The sequence below is a fragment of the Penicillium chermesinum genome, assembly GCF_028974085.1.
Source record: "Penicillium chermesinum strain IBT 19713 chromosome Unknown utg000002l:1.0-5270490.0:1.0-5274688.0, whole genome shotgun sequence".
Taxonomy (NCBI): domain Eukaryota; kingdom Fungi; phylum Ascomycota; class Eurotiomycetes; order Eurotiales; family Aspergillaceae; genus Penicillium; species Penicillium chermesinum.
In genome coordinates, this window is record NW_026695312.1 from 3,751,254 (window position 1) to 3,771,235 (window position 19,982).

At 51.5% G+C, this 19,982-nt stretch overlaps 5 protein-coding genes across 5 annotated transcripts; 3 read left to right on the forward strand and 2 right to left on the reverse strand.

Moving 5' to 3' along the window:
• Positions 1-1,018: 1,018 nt before the first annotated feature.
• N7468_002261 (Ulp1 protease family protein) lies at positions 1,019-2,189 on the reverse strand (the record flags this gene model as incomplete). Its single annotated transcript, XM_058471558.1, has 7 exons — positions 1,019-1,079; positions 1,161-1,712; positions 1,791-1,810; positions 1,865-1,914; positions 1,970-1,984; positions 2,055-2,082; positions 2,139-2,189. The coding sequence occupies 7 exons, from the start codon at positions 2,187-2,189 to the stop codon at positions 1,019-1,021; spliced, it is 777 nt and encodes a 258-aa protein (XP_058334699.1).
• Positions 2,190-3,358: 1,169 nt separating this feature from the next.
• N7468_002262 (putative Rho guanyl nucleotide exchange factor) lies at positions 3,359-8,994 on the reverse strand (the record flags this gene model as incomplete). Its single annotated transcript, XM_058471559.1, has 2 exons — positions 3,359-4,567; positions 4,621-8,994. 2 exons carry the CDS (start codon positions 8,992-8,994, stop codon positions 3,359-3,361), a joined length of 5,583 nt encoding a protein of 1,860 aa, XP_058334700.1.
• A 1,432-nt stretch (positions 8,995-10,426) lies between these two features.
• On the forward strand, positions 10,427-14,224 carry N7468_002263 (telomerase reverse transcriptase; the record flags this gene model as incomplete). Its single annotated transcript, XM_058471560.1, has 6 exons — positions 10,427-10,834; positions 10,904-11,204; positions 11,258-11,467; positions 11,516-11,814; positions 11,886-12,275; positions 12,329-14,224. The coding sequence occupies 6 exons, from the start codon at positions 10,427-10,429 to the stop codon at positions 14,222-14,224; spliced, it is 3,504 nt and encodes a 1,167-aa protein (XP_058334701.1).
• A 973-nt stretch (positions 14,225-15,197) lies between these two features.
• N7468_002264 (putative TBC domain protein) lies at positions 15,198-17,516 on the forward strand (the record flags this gene model as incomplete). The annotated part of the gene is made up of 3 exons (XM_058471561.1): positions 15,198-15,813; positions 15,852-16,391; positions 16,447-17,516. The coding sequence occupies 3 exons, from the start codon at positions 15,198-15,200 to the stop codon at positions 17,514-17,516; spliced, it is 2,226 nt and encodes a 741-aa protein (XP_058334702.1).
• A 1,493-nt stretch (positions 17,517-19,009) lies between these two features.
• N7468_002265 (5'-methylthioadenosine/S-adenosylhomocysteine nucleosidase family protein) lies at positions 19,010-19,918 on the forward strand (the record flags this gene model as incomplete). The annotated part of the gene is made up of 1 exon (XM_058471562.1): positions 19,010-19,918. The coding sequence occupies one exon, from the start codon at positions 19,010-19,012 to the stop codon at positions 19,916-19,918; it is 909 nt and encodes a 302-aa protein (XP_058334703.1).
• Between the last annotated feature and the right edge of the window lie 64 nt (positions 19,919-19,982).

Sequence of the window (19,982 nt, forward strand, 5' to 3'; positions counted from 1 at the left end):
CGGGTAGCCACTCTTCTAATTTGTGCAAAGGAGGAGGGGAAGGAGGTGTTATAGAGAGATGCGGGTGTGGTCATATTGGGATCAAACACGCTCGAGTCTACGAGGCGAAGATTAATCAGCCCTATACTGACAAGCCCCTGTGGCGCAATGGTTTAGCGCGTTCGACTGTAAGTTGCGGCTCGGTCGCTGTTAAATTCGTAATCCAAACTAATTAATAATCTTAGTCTAATCGAAAGGTCGCGGGTTCGAATCCCGTCAGGGGTTCTGCATATCTTATCGTACTCTTTTCTTTTTTCTTTTCTTCTTTTTTTTTTTGCTCTGCTTGTGTTTATACTGATTATTTTCGTATAATTTTCTCTTTTGCCATAGAGAAAGCTTAAATTCATGTCACAGGGTGAAGACATTATCGCCAGAAGGTGCAGGTTACGTTCACTTACTGGAATCGCTCGGCAGTCTTTCTGCGCCTCTGGAAAAAGAGGAGCAGACCGGGACTTACGCTCTTCCTGGGGAGGTACTTCAGTAGATGATGAAGCAAGTTCAAATCGCCATGCCCGGTGGCTTCCAACATCGGATGGAGATAGTCCCGAAGGCCGTACAATAACTCCTCATGAAATTTATGAAGCCTGGATAATGGTGCTCTTGGGGCTTATATCAGCGCGTTGTATAACAAAGTCGTTCCTCAGGAACTAATAGTTACTTTCTACTCGGCTCCAAGCTAACCGTGTACCACTACCTATGTTGAATCGCTCATGGAAGTTAGGGCTTCTCGAAGCCATGGGTTGCGGGGGATATTCAGAAACAGCTCTAATACATAACGAGGCAGGAAGAAGCCCTTGTAGACAACCACATCTTGGACCAGGAGACCTATGTAGCGCGAAGATAAAACCCGGAAGCGGTATAAGCACGATGCCATCTATTGTCCGTAATAATGATCAATTATATTTCCAGACTGAACAAGTAAAATATGTAGGATATGTATGCGTGAAAATAAAGACATAAACTCGTCAAGGCAAAGAAACTATTCAATTCGCGGCGGACTCCTAGACTTCTTGCCCATGGGACTGCGGCTCAGACTTGCTCTATAATCAGCATTAGCAACAAACCCTCAGATAACAAAGCTCAAGTCCTTCGAGGGTATAAAGGAAAAGAAGGTCACTTACGATCGTCGACGCTCGCCCTCCTTTCTAAATCCCTGGATGATCCGCTCCATCTCCTTCCGCCCCGCAGTTGCATCCACCTTCCTCCCCCCAAGACTCATGCTGACCTTCTCATGTGCACCCGCCTGAAGCAAGCGTTTGAGCAGTAAATGCCGCATGTTCATACACACGAAGACACCGCAGTCACTCCCACCGTCCTGCTGAGGCGAGTCATTCAGATGCATAAAGCGAATGGGCATGTTGAGGAGGGCGCCGAATTTCCGCGTCACGGTCTCCGCCTCCCACACGTTCCCTTGGTAGAGCGAGTCATAGTGGAAGGCGACCCGGTCGACGATGGAAATCAGCAACAGAGACCAGTGGGTGCCGCCTTCGGCTTGGGTGACGTTGCGGCAGTCATTGATGGGGAGGAAGACGTGGGTTGCGCGGGAGAAGTCGGGGAGGACTTCGCGCAGAGTGCGCGGGTCGGGTGTTTGGAGAATCATAAAGGACATGCTTGGGCGGAGGAGGATTATGTTGGAGGATTTGTACTGCGTGAGGAATTCATGTTCGAGGTACCTGGAGCGTGGGTCAGAATTGGGTCTTGTGTATAGTTTCGTGGACGCTGGTTGGTCCCGGGGGTCTCGGTGGCCTTACTCTTGCCAGAAGGAGATGATCTGAGACTATGTCAAATTTAGGCTTCGAGAAGGATCTGATGCGCATGGACTTACGTTATCTGTGAGCCAGTCGTTCTTTAGCGTTTGCATGTCTTCTCTAGTCACTATCTCGCGTTAGTCACTATTTTATGTCCGGCTGGAAAAGGATTCGGTGCCTACATCGGACATCGTAGTCTAAACCCCAGATCTACAGGTTAGCTCAAGCCAAGAAACCCCACGTCGGTCTTGAGAAACCCAAACTCACAGCTAAGAAAGGCATCCTCGGGCGTTAACTGCAGCGATCACAATCAGTAACCCGAATTGCTCCTAACGATGCGACAGAACGAACCATATGACCCCGTATCTTCTTCTGCAACTTGTGTAGCCCGCCATCCAACATGTTGGCAAACTTCAGCTGCTCTCACCGATAAAAGATGGGCGTTAAACAAGGCCCGGCGTATAGCGGCAAAGTCCTGCTGCGCCACACTGCGCTACAACGTGAAGCACTGGCACGCGGAACCTCGGCAGAAGTATACGTCACCGCGAGATCGCAGGCTGCAACGACAGTCGCGCGAAGGGTGGATCCCCCAAATAGCTCACGCTGCGCCTTTCTCCGAGCAGAGAAGAGGGAGTGAGGTCTGAAGAAGATTGACTTTCGGACGCTCCTACAAGGCCGTCAAGTGGGGACCGGTCGGATGGTACTCCGGATTGAACCAGAGCCTCGGAGCACGACGCCGTCTTCAGCCTTATGGTGGCGGAGAAAGACCTCAATGAGAGATCGAGGAGATCCACGCACGAGCCGTCAAGACTTTGGCAGTTGGAGGGAATTAAGGGCGATCTCGTTCTGGCGATCTCGTTCTTTAGAGTTCTTGGCTCGGAGAAGGGAGGAGGGGCAAGAATGGACTGGCCGGCCGCCGTCGGGGCACCCGGGACAAATTGGAGGAGGAAAGTATTTAAGAGAAGAGATTCACGCTGGCATTGTTACAGCTTCGCAAGAGGACCACCGGGGATGAGGATCCCTGGCCGAAGTTCGGAGATGTTGGGCTGCGTCACACGATGATCACGTGTGGGGCGGTTGCGTCTCTTAAGGTGTAGAAGTGTTGGACGTTCAGTCGACGTTATGGACCTTGACTTCGACTACTTTCCTCTAGATACTTTATACTTATGAGAAATCACCAGTATGGGTACAGCATTACCTAGGTATCATCCAAGCATTGTATTCCTACACGTACTACTGGCAGACATACTCTAGTCCAGCTGCTCTGCAATGCTACGAACTGTCACAGACGTTCCGATTAAGAAGATTAAAAGAATACTGAGGGGTATCTTAACGTACATCCCAGGGCTTCAATGGAAACTCATCGTGCACATGATAGACAAAGAACAAAAAATGACGGCGGACATAAGCAACCATTTTGAATTCCATCGAGCACACTGGGGACCTAGAATATGGTAGAAAAGTGGCATAAAAATAAGACACCATCGGAAGTAATAAGGCCCGAATAGACGTTAAATACCAAAGTAAATAACGAATAATTTCATGCTCATGTCAGGCATTAACCGAGACACCTAGGACGATAATTTAGCAAAGTGCTTGTTCCAGATCCATCCCACTTGACTCGTGGGGTCATCTTGGTTGCGAGCCAGCCAGAGCTCGCCCTTCTCGCCGATGACATCGAAGATTTCGCCAGCCACATAGGTCAAGTAAGGGTATCCGGCCTCACGGCGGGCACGGTCGATATTGAATTCGTAGATACTGGCCGCAAGGAACAGGACTTTGGGATCGTGACGTGGTTCGGCAGGCGCTGGCGCTGGCGGCTCTGCGTTACTGGGGCGGGACTCGTTGGCACCATCGGACATTGGCATTGCAGATGAGAAAAAGCCAGAGTAGCGACTGGGACTGAGGGGAGCAGTCTCGTTCTCATTGGATGTGGCATGAAGGATCTCGGCAAGTAGAGGTGCGTCCAGGCTAAGGCGTGGGAGACCGGAGAATGTTCCAGCAGATTGGCGGCTAGCTTGATTGTTTTCACCTGCTGACATTCTGCTGCGCGGCTGGCTGCCAAAGATGGAAGTGCGACTGGTCTCCGGTGTAGCAGGAGATGGCGCATCACCATTGGACATAGCTGAATTGGCACGTCGGCGACTCGCATTCGACTGGCTTTCCCGGCGTGGGAAGCTTGATCTCTTCGGTGAGCTAAAGAGCTGGCTCATGCCGGTGCCAAACTCCTGAGAAAGCTTTGGCGGTTCGGGTTCCACCAAGGACGGGGGCCGGTTCGAGCTGGTCACGGTAGACGAGCGACGTCCTTCAGAAGGGGTATTGAAGTTAACCAGGTTGACGGCATCTGCCAACAGAGATCCGTTACAGATTCCAAGAGAGAGAACCTGAGCCTCGGAGAAAGTGTAGTCGCTGTTCCAGTCGCGGATGATCTTCTCCAAATCCTGGGGGAAGTCATCCACATGAGCGTGGACTCTTCTCTGAAATGTGTTCCACCACCGGGTTTGAATTTGGATGAAATTCATGAGACACGTTTCCATGAGCTTTGCAGTCAAGGAATAGAGTCTTGGCAGCTCGTCCTTCAGAGTGTCGTTCAAGGCAATAAACTGTTCACCTTGTTCGGTGGTCTTCTTGTCTGGTTTGTCGCCACGCTCTGCGAGGGCCTTGTAGCGAGCATAGTCAAGGAGACGCTTGTCACGCTTCTTCATAATCCGCTGAGGACCTTCGTGCAACTTAAGCAATGAGATCATCGGTTGGATCACGCTTCTGCGGACCACCTCGAGCTATGTAACATGTTAGCTTGCTGACTGCTTATGTACGTTTGATGAGAGCTTACATGTTCAGGCAAGACCACCGTAAAGATCTCCCGCATCGAGACCTTGAACTCGCGCCATTTGCTCTCCAACTCTGGATAGTTGGACTGGGCGACGTTGATCATGTTGTCAATGGCAACCACAAAGTCGTTCAGCTGATCCATGGCACGCTGTGTTTCTCTAGTGTACATCTCGACGTCCCGCATGACGACCTGCAATTGGAAGAATCCATCACTGAAGCGCTGAGATAACGAGTCGTATTCTTTGTCTTCCACCATATCCGACATCCCCACTTGCTGGCGCAACTTCTCGGTTCGGCGACCAAAAGCCTTGGATAGACCGGATCGAACGTCCGATTGGTTACGTTTGCGGCTGACAATCTGACCCACGACATCGGCTCGCTTCTTCATATCGTTGATCCGGGTGGAGACCTTGCGAACCTCTTGGGATGCTTTCAGCAGATTGGCATGGTCTGGGTGATCTTCAGGCGTAGCTTGCAAGAGCTCTGTCAATAGCAGCGGGTATTTAGTAATTCGCTGTACCGGCTTGACCAGCAAGGAATCCAAATCCCAAGCTGTTGTCAAATCAGATGCCCACTCTCGACATTCTTTCAACCATATGGCAACCTTTGGGTTTTTCTGCAGACTCAGAAGCTTCTTGTTCGCAGCATCATGATTACGGAGGTAGTCGGAATAGATCTTTTCCATCTGACCCATATTGAGAACAAATGCATCGCCGATAGAAGTAGCGCGATCATTTTCGTAATCATCTGGACCCCCGTTATGGGAAATTTGCTCATTCCCACCTGATTGGTTGTCTTGGGGGCGAGCGTTGCGTCTGCTCCCCCAACGGGCCTTCTGCTCGATATAAACAGTCTGTGCAGCGTGCTTCAGAGCTTCCGAGAAGGCCAGAGAGAATTGGACAAGTTGGTCAGAGTTGCCAAACAGTATCTTCACGTCCTCTGCGGAGAGGTCAAGGCAGGAGCCCGAAGTTCCCTTGTAGATATCTTCAACAACCTTCATATCACGGCCAAAGGCAGTCTCGGTGTCAACAAGCTCCTTGATGATATGACGACGCTTCCTCAATCGCTGCTGTTCAGGCGATGGGGACTTCTTCGTGTCTGTCCGCGATTGATCAGCGGAAACTGCCAGAGATGTTGCAGACGAATCGGCAGGGTTAGGAGAATGGCTAGGGCCAGCCTGGCGCAGAGAAGAGTCCTCACTGCTTGCGACACTATGCCCTTGTCCGCGAGCGGTTGGCCTAATGCCGGGATCGCGACTGATATCTGGCTCCACATCTGTGTAAACGGAGGCCGTAGCAAGCTCGGCAACTGTTGATAGAGTATCGATGGGGCTTCGAGCATTCGACAGTCCCAGCCCATATTTCTGTCCATGAGTAGCATCGAGTTCCGCGACGGGCTCCATAACCTTAGGCACGGATGCGGCTTCGGGCATGTAGGTCTGCTTTTCCTCTACAGGCGTGGAAGCTGTATCGTCGGCCGCATATTGCATCCAGTCTAACATAGAAGGTGATGCATCTTCCCAGTCACCAGGCTGGAACAAACTGGCGCGGTTTTCGCCCGACGGAGGAAGGGCGACCGACGGCTCTTCTTGCAAGGTATCTGGAACTGCAGGACGCTGCTCGAGTGGAGTGTATGATCGGGGAGGTGGACGAGAGCGCGCATTTGCATTAGAAGGTCCAATTGAAGGGTTCGATGTCGGAAGGCCAACATTTGCATGTCGCCCGCGCGTTAGCTGTTCCAAATAGAGCTGGGTGACACGCCGAGAATCCCATTTGCCCTGCTTAGCAAGACTCGGTGGGGTGGAGAACAGGCTTTTGATGGGATTTGGCATATCTTGAAGAGTATCTGGTCCCATAATACCAATATCCTGGAGTGGACTAGTAGGCTCTTCATCTTCGATGACTGACGATGGGCGTGTGGACGACGAGACAGAGCATGTTTCGATTGTTGGAGCTCCCTCATGTGCCGGGGTCGGCATTTGCAAGATCAAATCGTCTCCGCTGTCATCGTCTTCATCACACTCTTCCTCGATAGTTTCATGATTTTGGTGCACAGATGAGGACCATGAACCCGTACTCCAGCGAGCTTTGTCTTTGGAATCTTGTTGACGAGCCGACTTACTTCCACCATCATCTGGAGGGGAATGGAAGTATGTTGTCCCACCAAGCATCACCTCGACTGGAACTTTGTGATCATCGGCCTCGGACAAGCTGCAGTCATTGTCATCACATGAATCAGCACTTGAACTTGATTCACGGATGTGCATGATTTGACTCAACAGGGCACGGTGAGATACAGCTGCATTCCGGGGAACGATTTCTAGTTGCGGCTCGGGATCAATAGTCGTAATTTGGTCATCGAATGAGTCCGCGGTAACGGCGGACTGTGGAACGGCGTTCTCATTTTGCTCCTCCCCTATTTTCTTTTCTGACTTTTTGTCGAGAGCTTCAGTGTTCAATTGGAGTTGCGGGATTTGATGCGGGTCCAGCCCGTCCCGATTCTGAATCTCCGTAGACACTGTCACTGTGGTAGCCATTTGTGATGACTCTGGTGTATCCTGCCCATTCGTAGGGGGGCCTGCGTCTGCTTTGACCTTAATTTGAGTTCGTCGTCGGAGCTCCGCTGCCTCTTCGGCCTTCCTTTCATTCTCTTGCACAGTGCGGTTGAAAGCTTGCTGGATACGCTGCCGACGGGTCGCGAAATCAACAGTACCAATTTCCGGCACCTGAGAGCGTGGCCGTTGACCTCCGGTACGAGAAGCTTCGCGATCGGCGGCCTTTTGTAATGACGAAACTCGATCCCCGATTCTAGGACGTGAAGTTATGGTGTTATTAGAAACCGTTTGACGGGGTCGAGAGCTTCGTAGCGGAGGTGATCTTTTAGAAGGAGCGTTGGAAATGACAGCCTCAAGCTGCCGGCTCCGTTCATGTAGAGAGAGATGGGTTCGGCCATTGTTCAGGACTCCACTGCCACGTGGGGTCGAATTCGAGGGACTGTTGCCGGCTGTGCGGGGTGGACTCGCACCAGCCGGTTTAGGAAGGCGGCTGCTTCCTTTTGGGGGGAAGCCGACCGAAGTGGAACGATTGCTAAACGAGGACTTCGCGGAGGGGGAGACAGGTGGAGACCCGGAAGCAGAGCTGCGGCGGTGGGAGGAGATAGGAATGCGGGACCTGGAATTTGGGCTCTCAGGGCCGTCACCGGTCTTCATAAGTCGCAAGGGCGCTGGGACTGCCATGTCTGGATTCCAAGCTTCTGCAAGGGGCCCGCCCAGAGGTGTTGGGAAATCACTTCGCGCGCGTCGATGCCCACTGCTATTTGTATCGAATGGTAGTTGAATGGCCTCCAGAGAGCTTGTTTGCCCCAGATACCACGCCGTCGGGGTAAGCGGGGTCCGGGCTGAGTTAGGATCAGAATGGTCCAAGAATGCGGGATTGGGGCTTGGAATGCTCCCGTCGGATCCGCGTCGTCTGGGCTGTGTTGATGGTATTCCTAATCCTGGATTGTTCACTTGCGTGTTTACCGTCAATAACTCGCCAAACAGCGGTCGAGGAGCATAGGAGTCCGAGGTTCGTTGGAATAATGGCAGAGGGACAGTATCAAAGGGACCAGGCTGCGACTCTGGGCGAATCGACTCAGATCGCGCGACGTTGTTAGCGAGAGGTCTCTGCGACGAGAATTCCGGTAGGGTGCGCTGTCGGGGTAAGGGAAGATTGCGGTCAAAAGGTTGGGTAGTATCGACCGGGCTATCGGTGATCGATGCAGGTCGAGAGCCAGCGGGAACAGGTAGGACTGGGTCAGGGTTGTTGTTGAATTTGTTAACAAGGTCTTGGATCGAGGGCTTGGTTTTGATGGTCGGGCTTCTTGTGGTTTTAATGGATGGGCGTGAAGTGGAGCTGGTATCTGACACCGAACGGATAGGGCCTTGTGGATGGGAAAGCTCTTGCACATTTGCTAACATTCGAGATGATCGATTGTGGATATGAGAAGGACCAGATGCCATGCTGTTCCCGGGCCTTGCTGTCACATCATCAGAGCCGCTGCCCAGCTTGGGTGTGGATGCGCCCAGGCTTCCGCCCTGTCGATAAAAGCTGTCGGGATCAGGGGACTCGCTCCCGGTCCGGTCGTTTGATGGATCGCCTGGCGGAAAGTGATTTGTCGATGCCGAACGGGTCTGTGACTCGAGTCCCGAGCGGATTGGGGGATACGTGGAATGATCCAGGGTTGCGGGGGAGAAAGGTGTGATCGGTGAGACATCCAAAGAGCTTCGGTAGTCGGTCAGGGATAAGCTGTACGAGGTGGCCGATGATTTGCGCCCAAACGGGCCCTGCTGGCGGTCCTGAGAGCCAAAAGGCTGGTCGCCATTGCTGCTGGACATTATTGCATGCCTCAGAGCAGCCAACGTGGAACAGCCACTCGGATCAGAGTGGGATTGATGCGTTGTTCCGGGGTGGTCGCCCAACGGGGGAGTGTCGCAGAAGTCGCTTCAGGCTACAAAGCAATCCCGGGTGGCTCACCCCCATCCAGCACTCATATTTCGAGAACCCGAGTATTCCGCGTACACAGCTTGTCCAAACCGAAACGTTTGGAGACTGGGATGTGGAGAGAAGAAGAGAAGAAGTTTGTAGGAGTGCAGAGATCCGGTTGAGGAAGATCGGCTGTACCTCAGGGAGATCAGGTAGGGGACTACAGATGACGAATAAGAAGAACGAGAGATCCTGGTGGGCACTGACGTTTGTTCGGCGCGTAACAGAGCTGGGGCTGCTGATAGGCTGTGTCTTCAACCTGGTGAGGGGGCGGAAGTTGAAGACAAGTACTCCGTAGCGGGCCCGATGATTAGCTCTTTCGGATCGGCAGGAGAAAGTACGGGGAACGGTCAAGCTCGCAGCAAAAGGATGCGATATGACAGAGCAACTCCAAGGATTCGAAGTAAAGTTAAAAATGGTGGGAATAAAGAAGGCAAAGCCCATTCGGGGTGAAAAAAGAACGAGGACTTATGGACCCCCACGTCTGAAACGCCGATTACTTGGAGACTCGCGGAGGAGGGGGGTAAATCCCTTTGTTTCTATACTTTCCCTTCAATTTTGCGGAGCCTACATCATTGGTGGCATCGTACTAACATCCTCGAGGGTATGGGTAGCTTATCGACTCCTTCATCATGATCCCATCAGTCTTATATTATCATCGTCGTCACTGCCCAGCTGCAACTTGCATGGCCCTGGTCCGTATACACTATACCTTGTAAGGCATGCCCGCCTGCATCGGACGTTCTCTACTAGTAAAGGGTTAAAGGTCCTCCTGGTTGGTCATACTAGCTGCAATGCCTAATGATTGTCAGACTGTTCACCAGCCATCCTGATCGCGATCCGGAAACTTGAATCTCATCTAAACCACCCCGGCCCCCACCAGGGGCAGCAGCACCGAAACATGGAACCCAGCTGACGCGGTGGAGACGCAATTCCTGCGCAAACGTTTCTAGACTTTGGGACCCCATTCCGTGGGTCATGGTTATGTTAGGCCTCGCGCTGATTGGTGCGCCTCGCCGTTCTTTCTTCGTACTGTGATCGGTGTCCTGATCGACAGGGCTAGGAAAAACGTGGTTAATTTGGAGATGAAATCATCGAACGCATTGATCAAGCAATTTGATGTTAGTAAGAAGTAGTCGGGTGATTCCCACATACCCGCATTGGGTTCCTTAGTTGGCCAAAGTCTGGGTCGCGGTAGGAATTGGTTTCCGACGCGTCTCGGCTCCAGAGTAAACACGAAGTACGCAGCATACGGCAAAGCTTTCCTATCCAACCCTCTTCACAATGGGGAAGAAGCGCAAGAGACCCAGCAAATCTGGGCTGGCGAGCTCCCAGAGTTCCACAGCCCCTCGTTTCAAGTCTACTCCAAGCAGCCAGGGCCAGCAGGCCACCCACCCGGTGATATCGCTGTACTACCGCCAGCTCCTCTCCCTTCGTCAGTACCTGCTGGCTCAATTGCCTATCTCTTCCAAGTCGCGACGCAGGCGACTCGCATCTTTGTCGGCCTCCTCGAACGCGGCTCATGGACCCGCCCTCGCGGCCCTTCTAGATTCCACCTTGGTCGGTGTGCTAAAGGACCCATCGCCAAGTGTTGACTCCGACCGTCAACGCGATTATCGGGCCTTCACACAGTCACAGTCACTGTCGACTCTTATCAGTACGGACACGGGCCCTAATTCACCCCAATCAGAGGTATGGACCTGGAAACCCGCATCTCGCGCTGTTTTTGAATCCAGCTTGGAACTGATGCTAACGGTCTAGGTGGTGGATTTTGTGATCGACCAACTTTTCAAACATCATGGATCATTTCAAAAGTTCCAGCATCTGCTCACTCACGGATTTCAACGCTCGTCAGTGGGAGTTGATGCCCCCGCGAGCAGTATTCCGGGAATAGTGGTGCGATTCCCGAATCAAAATGTCCGGATCCTGAAAGAAGCCCCGTGGACGGAGATCCTCGGATACCTCGGCCAGAACGGCGATGAAATCATGCTGCGGCTCTTGTTTGATTGTGGAATCTTTGCCCCAATAGACGCTAAGAAGGGGGTGTACTACCAATTGAGCGGTATGTGAATAATCTGGCCCTGGAGAGTCAAGCAACGCTCATATATATCACAGGCTTGGCATTATCGTCGTTGGAGCAGATTAATCAACCACCGGCATTGGTCAGGCAGCCACAAGCTAAGGGCTCAAATGAAGGGAGCAAACGCATCACTGATGGAGCGTCTCGCAGTCCAAACGAGATTGTCTTTCTTCGCCGGAACATGCTTTATTGCAAGTTTGCCTCGGCACTGAAGAAAAGAATTGCCCTGGGTCTTGGAAAAGCTCGTGAGTTCGAATGTCTTGTTTGATACATTGACTGCTGACTGGGGCCAGATGTTCTGAATCGCTTTGCCTCTTTGGATTCGAGGGCCCAGACGATACATGTGATGATGTACATGTTTCCTCGCCAATTTGGTCTTCGAAACGCTTTTTCCTCTACAGAGGACCACAATGCACGAACAGACTATTTCAAGAGTCAAGCCTTTCGTGAGGATGATATCTTCCGGGAAGGCCGCTCTTTGAAGGTTCCTAAAAGGCTGAGAGGGACAGCAATGGAGCTTGTTCATTCATTGCGGATCAGACATTCTCGGTGTTCGTATGCGGAGATTCTTCGATATTACTGTCCCACTAGTGTGAGTTAGCTTCGGCACTTGGATTCATTCGAGCATTCGTTTCGCAATACGCCTACTGAACCTTTTCATAGTCGAATGGGCCCTGGAGAATGGCCGATGTGGACGAGCCAGCTGTCACCGAGGAGAACCAAACAGTCACTTCATCTACTGAGAACCTGGTCACACAGCTTCCACACAAATTATCACACCTGGAGACGAACCCCCAGATTCCTGAATCACAGGATGCCGCCCCAGTCAAAACTGAACCACCAACAGTCAGTCTAACTGACTACGCTACTCCGGCCAGCGCGGTTTCAGCATTTTGCCGCTCGGTTCTCCTTAAAATCATCCCCCTGGGGTTCTTTGGCTACGGACCGGAGGGCAAATCAAATCGTAGGATTATTATGAAGCATGTTGACTGCTTCATCAGACTGAGACGATTTGAAAGTTTGAGTTTACATGAAGTCTGCAAAGGCCTCAAGGTTTGTTTCTCAATCAATTTGCTCAGAATCACTTTCATTAAGTTTATTTCCAGATAACCGCGATGCCTTGGCTTGATTTGCATGATGTTCAAAGAAATGAAGGAAGCGTCAAAGCGAAACTCTCTCTCTCGGATTTCCAAAAACGCACAGAGCTGGTTCATGAATTCGTCCACTACATCTTTGAATCAATCCTCGTCCCGCTCGTGCGCCATAATTTCTATGTGACCGAATCGCAGACCCATCGCAACCAACTATTCTACTTTCGTCATGATGTATGGCAGCGTGTGACGGAAACCCCCTTTCAAAATCTGAAGGCAAACATGCTCGAGGAACTCGACCCAGAAAGTGTCAAGCGCATGCTACCTCATCGAAGACTGGGGTACGGGTCCCTACGGTTACTTCCCAAGTCTTCGGGCCTACGACCGATTCTCAATCTTCGACAAAGACCTCTCAAAGAAAGCGTGTATGGAGGCAAAAAGCGATCTTACCTAGGCGCGAGCGTTAACTCCAGCCTTACGCCAGTATACAATATGTTGACATACGAGCGAAAGCGAGTACCTGCCTCGGTCGGGTCCTCTTTACATCATGTGGGAGAGATACATCACCGAGTAAAGCAGTTCAAACGAGGGCTGATGCAGCGATCGTCAACCCCTGGTCAAAGGGTTTCGCGGCTCCCACAACTCTTCTTTGTCAAACTCGACATTCAAGCTTGTTTTGACAACATTCCTCAAGAGCAATTGATTCAGCTCGTCGAAGGTTTAGTTTCAGAAAAAGCCTATCACATTACCAAACATGCTGAAATCAGCCTGCCGTCAAGGGATCCTCACGCCAGGCCATCACGAAGGTTCTTGGGACGGGCTGCACCTCTTTCAGGGCAGTTACAATTGCCCGACCTTGTGGCCAGTGGAGAGCATGTGCACAAAGGCAACACGGTCTTCATCGATACAATTAACCAGAAGCAACATACGACCGAAGAACTTCTCAACCTCTTCTATGAACATGTGCTTCACAATACGGTTAAAATGGGCAAAAAGTATTTCCGTCAACGGAGTGGCATCGCACAAGGTTCTGTGCTGTCCAGTCTTTTGTGCAACTTCTTTTACGCCAAGGTTGAAAGAGATGTCTTAGGCTTCTTGAGACCAGATGACTCGCTTCTCATGCGATTGGTGGACGATTTTCTGCTTATTACGACTGATTGCGAGCAAGCCAAAAAATTCTTGGAGACCATGATTCGGGGACAGCCAGCCTACAATGTTGCGGTCAACCCAGCGAAAAGCATGACCAACTTCTCGGCAGCAATTGATGGAATCCATCTGCCACGACTCGAAGGGACCTCGCTGCTACCCTACTGTGGCATCATGATCGATACTCACACGCTCGAGATCAACCGAGATACGGACCGCATCATCGGCGACGAAGCCGCAGCCGCCATCTCGAATACTCTTACCGTTGAGGCCAACCGACTGCCTGGCGCAACGTTTCGCCGCAAAGTCCTGGCCCCTTTCAAACTCCGCATATACCCCATGTACCTTGACGACGTGCACAATTCTCGCAGCGTTGTCCTCGGCAACCTGTATACAGCGTTCGTCAATGCCGCCATGCGCATGTACCTCTACGTGAAATCCCTCCGGAGCCGCGCCCAGCCCACAGGACCAATTATTATCCAAACAATCAACGATCTCATCCACCAGACCTTCGGCGGAATCAAGGCACGGCGGGAGTCTGCTTCGAGTCCGCTCTCCTGCTTTGTCCAGTTGCGGCATCTACAATACCTCGCCGTTGCTGCCTTCCGGTTTGTCTTGCGGCGCAAGCAGACCCGATTTGCAGCTGTGCTGCGCTGGCTGGACTGTCTCGGTAGGCGGACTAGACCGACGTCTAATGCAGATGCTGTAAGGTTGCTGCAGGTAGTCAAGAGGGGGACGGCACTATTTGACGAATGGCGTTTCTAATTCATGCCGAATAAGTGACCAGCAGCGCCGATCAACAACATATAATTGCCCGAACCGACCTTGTACGAATCTGGGACAGAACTTAGAGATTAGAGATGTCTCCACCACTTGAAATTTCCAGGTACGATCACGTGATCCAATTAAAGGCCTCCACAGGATCTGAGTGAACCGCGGTAAAATAGGTTCAGGGGGCAGGAATTGAAAGATTGTACCAGTATATCAATAATAGTAACTGAGTCTGGACAAGAATGTCACCCAGCAGATCACCGAGTGGTCAAGGTACTAGAACCGGATGGACGGGCCCCTTGGGACCCTTCAAACCTTGAAATGAAGGTTGATAGCTTGAGTACCTTTACGGTACTTACTACAGTATGGAGTAGCGCTAGTAAATCCAGGTACCGTTAAAGTATAGCGACCGTGGCAGTGCAGCCCCTGGACCCGGCCTTGACAGTCTCCTTGGCACTTCTGGTTCTCGAACAATTCAATCCCGCGGCTCCTGCCTCAGGCTCCGCTTTCATATCTTTCGTTTGCAGCGACTCTCTTTCACTCCGCGCGCGTCTTGATCGTTGATCGTTTTCAGCTGTTAGCTTTCTTTTTTCCTTTCTTTCCCGACGCTCATTTTATTGTCTTTTCCTTTTCGAGCCGCTCGCCCAAGGACGCGATCCCGTCTTCCGCGCCTCCTGATTATTTATCTTCAACTTCGATTTCCGTCTAAACACAAGCCTTGATCTGGCTTTCATCGGGCTTCTGCGGCTGAGCCTGCACTTTCGCTTCTTCTCATCTTCATTAATTGTTGTGTTTCTATTTTGGGTTCTGCTTATCCCTCACCTCTAACCACACGATTCGAGCCTTGCGTGCCAACTTTTCCCTTTCTGCTCACATCCCCCTCCTGTCGATTCTTGCCCATCCCGGTTTATTCAAGAGAGCTGGAGTTGCGGAGTACCGACTTCTTTGAACTGAATTACATGAGATCATGACCACCGTCTGCCCATCACCTAATTCCCCGCCCGAGTTGTCCGGGTCCAAGTCCTCGAAATCCTCGTCGTTCCATTCCTCGCAGATCGACACCCAAGAAAGCATCTTCACGGATATCGGAAACTTCGAAGACATCGGCTTGGAGGATGAGGCCGAACTCCCAACCTCTGAACAGACCACCCCTTATGGACGTGGTCTGACTTCACGATCGCCTGCTGCTAGGCTGCCGAGTAAGAGCCCCGCGGCAACGACACGAGACCTGACAGCCACCCCGAGGCCACGAAAGCGAAGCCCGTTACCTCCAATTCGCAACAATATCAATGCAGGCTCTCGAACACCCCAATCGGCCAGCCCTTTGTCTACCAGATCGCCGAACCGACAAGACTCCACACTCAGCTCGGGTGGTCTGACCCCTTCCCAACCACGCCGGTCTCGATCAACATCCCCATTACGAGCATCGTCAAGCCGTTCTGCCTCCAGCAGCAGTTTGGCTCTATCCCCGCTCTCCTCCCGTGTCCCTACGCAGAAAGGGAGCTGGCAGCCAAATCGTAAGTCTGTGAAGGACCTGGAAGAGGAATACCACGACTCGGACGATGAGTTACCGGATGATGCCAGTCTTGGAACATTCCAATCTCGCCTAGACCTGCTCAAGAGCGGCCCCAGTCCCGTGCCGCGAGCCCAAGTGGCCGGAGCCCCGGGCCTAGACCCTTGCCGATTTACCATGCGGTCGCCGAGGATTCAGTATCGCCCCGGAGAGACACTGCGAAGGAAGCCCGTATGAGAAGGGTCCAACGGTCGAGTTCGGCGGGTCCTGAACGGGGCCAACTATCCCCACGTAATCCCCGCGCATACTCGTATAACAGTTATCTGTCGGATCTGTCGGAGGAAGCTCGGATCATAACAGAGGCTCTGGAACACCATGCCGATGAGAATGATCGCAAGCGTGAAGATGCAGTTCAAAATGGTACTTCGCGGGCGTCGAGCCAGGACTCAAAGCGGTCGTCGAGGGAGAACATCGAGCTTCCTCCATTGCAGAAGTCCAATATTATGATTGATCCTTTGCCTATCAGTCGGGAAAAGGAAAAGGTTCTTACTCGGACGCGTCCTAGTTGGCTTCCGCCCAAGGATCAGAAGGAAGAGAAGAAACACTTGAGAGAATATAAACAGATGATGGCGCGGTCTCGCGAAGCGGGTAAGCATTGGCTCAGAATGCTTGCTTCATTCAATGCTAATTTGCTGAATCACAGATAAGAAGAGAGCCGCTCGAGCTGCCTCCGCCCAGTGCGAAAAGGATACTACGCGAGAGGCCCTTCAAAGTATCTGGGACGAATTCGTGAATCCCAACTGGGAGAAAGCGCTGCGCGAGCCCCGCACTAGAGAGCTGTGGTGGCGTGGAATCCCCCCTCGCAGTCGTGGGACCATGTGGAAGCGCGCAATCGGAAACGAGCTGGCTCTGACTGAAGAATCCTTTACCAAAGCTTTGCAACGCTCCAAAGACATCAAGTCCAAGTCGAAGACTGATGCCGAGCCCAGCGAAAACAATAAGCGGATGCTTGAGTGCTTCGAGGCTATCAGGACAGATGCATCGAAGGCATTCCCCGAACTCAATCTTTTCCAAGAAGGTGGCCCGCTTCGTGAAACCTTAATAGATGTCCTGGAGGCATACTGCATGTACCGCAGCGATGTCGGGTACATCCACGGCCTTCACACTATTGCCGCGCTGCTCGTCCTACAATTTTCAACCCCCGGTTCGGCCTTCGTTGCCATGGCCAACGCTCTTAACCGCCCGTTACCTGTGGCCTTCCTCACCTGGGATCGCGGTGCCATGAATCGCACTTACACTCTTGCTTCCGAAACCCTACGATACAAGTTCGCCCGCGTGTCAACCCATCTCCACGACACCCTCCGCCTGTCTGAGGAAGAGATATGGGAGCCAATTTTCCGCTCACTTCTGACGAACGGTCTCGATCTAGACCGCCTCGCGCGTGTTTGGGATTGCTGGGTTTTTGAAGGCGATCGGATCATGATTCGGGCTGCCGTAGCGATAATGGGCTGTTTGCAAGCACAGCTATTCACCTTCCAGCAGCCAGACGACCAAAGCCGACTCGCAGTTCGAAACATTCTAGGCTGGGGTCCTCGCCACGTCGGCGCTAATAACCAGAAGCCAAAGGAGCGCCATAGCGCCCCCGCTGCCGCTGGTTTCGCCGGCCAGGTCGTTGGCTCCGGAGAGGCTGATTATTGGATCCTGACCGCTGCTGGCAACGAGGACGGATTCATGGCTGCCGTACGAGAAGCTGGCAAGGTTCGACAACAATAGAGGAAAATACAGGCCTCCCTAGTTCAGCTTTCGCTTTGATTCTATTTGTCCTTATTCTTTGAGCGCCACCAACTCTTCACTGATATCCATTCGCTCGAAACCTTTGAAAGCGCTTTTGCCATGATTTTTTCTTTGCTGCCCTCCAGGGCTGTCTTGTATGACTCTGACTAATGACGCTGTTATTTGGGCGCATCCCATACGCATATTGTCTATTGTCTAGTACTCGACCACTATGCCGATCCACCGGTTCCTCCTTCATACGCATTCTGACTTTGGTCATTGTTTTCTTGTTGTATTTTCTCTTCTCTCTCTGTATTCTTATTATCATGGCCCTCGGTGCATCTCGTCTTTCTACCCTTGCTGTACCTGGATAGCGGTACACGTAGCCATTGAGACTTCGTTGAACTTTCAATATTGTCCCAGCTCATGCCATTAATGGGTATCAATGATAGTATAAGTGTATAATTCTATGAAGGACCAGTAGAGTAGTGGTTTCTATATGATTCGGGTCCAAGTTTGGCCAATTTATCTCGCCATCTGGCTGATTTTATATAACTTATCTATACACTTTTGGCCAGCTCTTAAAGACCGTACTCCAGACAGTCTAGGTTTAGCAGATTAGCTCGTGTACGATCTGGCATATTCCTGTAATATCATGGTGTACTAGTAATCATTCAATTTTCGAGGATCCGGGGTGCTTGCTAGCTGATCAGGATCCGGGGGTCAAGGGTGGGCGGGTTGATAACCCAGGTTGAGTTGGCCAGGCCAGCACCTTTCCGTTCAAGCTGGTTGGGTCAATATGAAGGGGGGACTCATCGCATAATGACCTGTTGCGACGACTTGATCGGACAAAGGTTGGTAATGCCGGGATACTTGGTGCCAACTTGGCTTTGGTTATGAAACCAGCTCCTTGCTGGAAATATACTTGTACTGGCAGAAAATTGAACACGTTAGATTCATCGATTGGGTTGTGCCGCTGGATAAAGTTTATTTTTAGAGGTACTCGTAGACATCTATCTAGGTGTGCCCATATGTATCATGCAGTTGGGGCATTCTAAGCGCCATGCATGCAGAGGTGTTTTCATGGCGGTTACATGACTCGATGGCGTCAGGAACTCGCCTGGGGGCGACTTGGGGCTGTGCCTATTATCAACCTACAGCGGCTAGCCATACACTCAATTTTCAGTAATATGGATCAGACCATGCAGCTAACCCCCCCTTTTTTTATTATCTTGCTTGGACTTGCCCTTAATTGGCGGATCATGCATTTTTTTTTTAATACGAAACAGTTCTGGTTTCTACCAGTGGAAGCTGGGCCGTTCCCCTCAGGCTGGCGCTTAGAGTAGGACTACTTAAAATCTTGCTTTACACCTCGTTCTCAACAGCACTTTCTGTACAACATTGCGATTTCATTTGAGCTAAGCACCCAACACATCTGGTGGAAGCCATATTATTTCAGCCATTTTTCATTACCACTCCACAGTCCGAACACAATGCCGCAGCTGCGGGCAGAAGATTATACAATCGGATGGATTTGTGCTTTGCCCCAGGAACTAAGGGCAGCAATCATCGTTCTAGACGAGATACACCCTGATATTCGTGGATTATCAAGTGTCTACACGCTGGGAAGGATCGGGGAACACAACATTGCGATTGCATGTTTACCCATGGGAAAGCCTGCGAATTGCCCGGCTGCCCTGGTCGGAGCCGACATGATGAGAGATTTCCCCTCGATTCATTTTGGCGTACTGGTAGGAATCGGGGGAGGCATGTTCGACAACGGAGTCCGACTGGGCGATGTGGTTGTTGGGTATCCAAACAGTCAGTACCCGGGGGTTGTGCAAAGCGATCTTGGGAAGGTAGAAAGCACAGGATTCCTCCCGACCGGTTACTTAATGCCTCCACCAAGAGTCTTATTATCAGCAGTGGCGAGCTTGGCTGAAGGCCGGAAACAGGGAAAGCCGAGGCTGGAGCACTTTATCGAGCAGACTCGGAAGAAATGGCCCAAGGTGGCGCATCAGTTCAACCGGCCCGCAGAGACCCAACGCCGGCCGCAGCCAAGTGGCTCTCGAGTCTCCGCAAGTCCAGGGAAGGTTGGTCCAAATATTCATTATGGCCTCATTGCCTCTGGGAATCAGGTTGTGAAAAACGCCAAATATCGAGACGAGGTGAACAGACGTTTCCATGGGAGAGTACTGTGTTTCGAAATGGAAGCTGCCGGCTTACTGGAGAAATTTCCATTTCTCGTTGTCCGAGGAATTTCCGACTATGCAGATTCCACCAAGAATGATGATTGGCATCATTATGCGGCGTTAGCTGCAGCGGCATATGCCAAGGAGCTTCTTCAATATGTACGGATGCCTTCGAGGCTCCCTTCGAGGCTCCCTCCGAGAATGTATTGAATACACAAGCTGCATCCGTGCTTTTTCCTTTTTCCTTTTTATTGATTTTTGTTTTTGTTTTTGT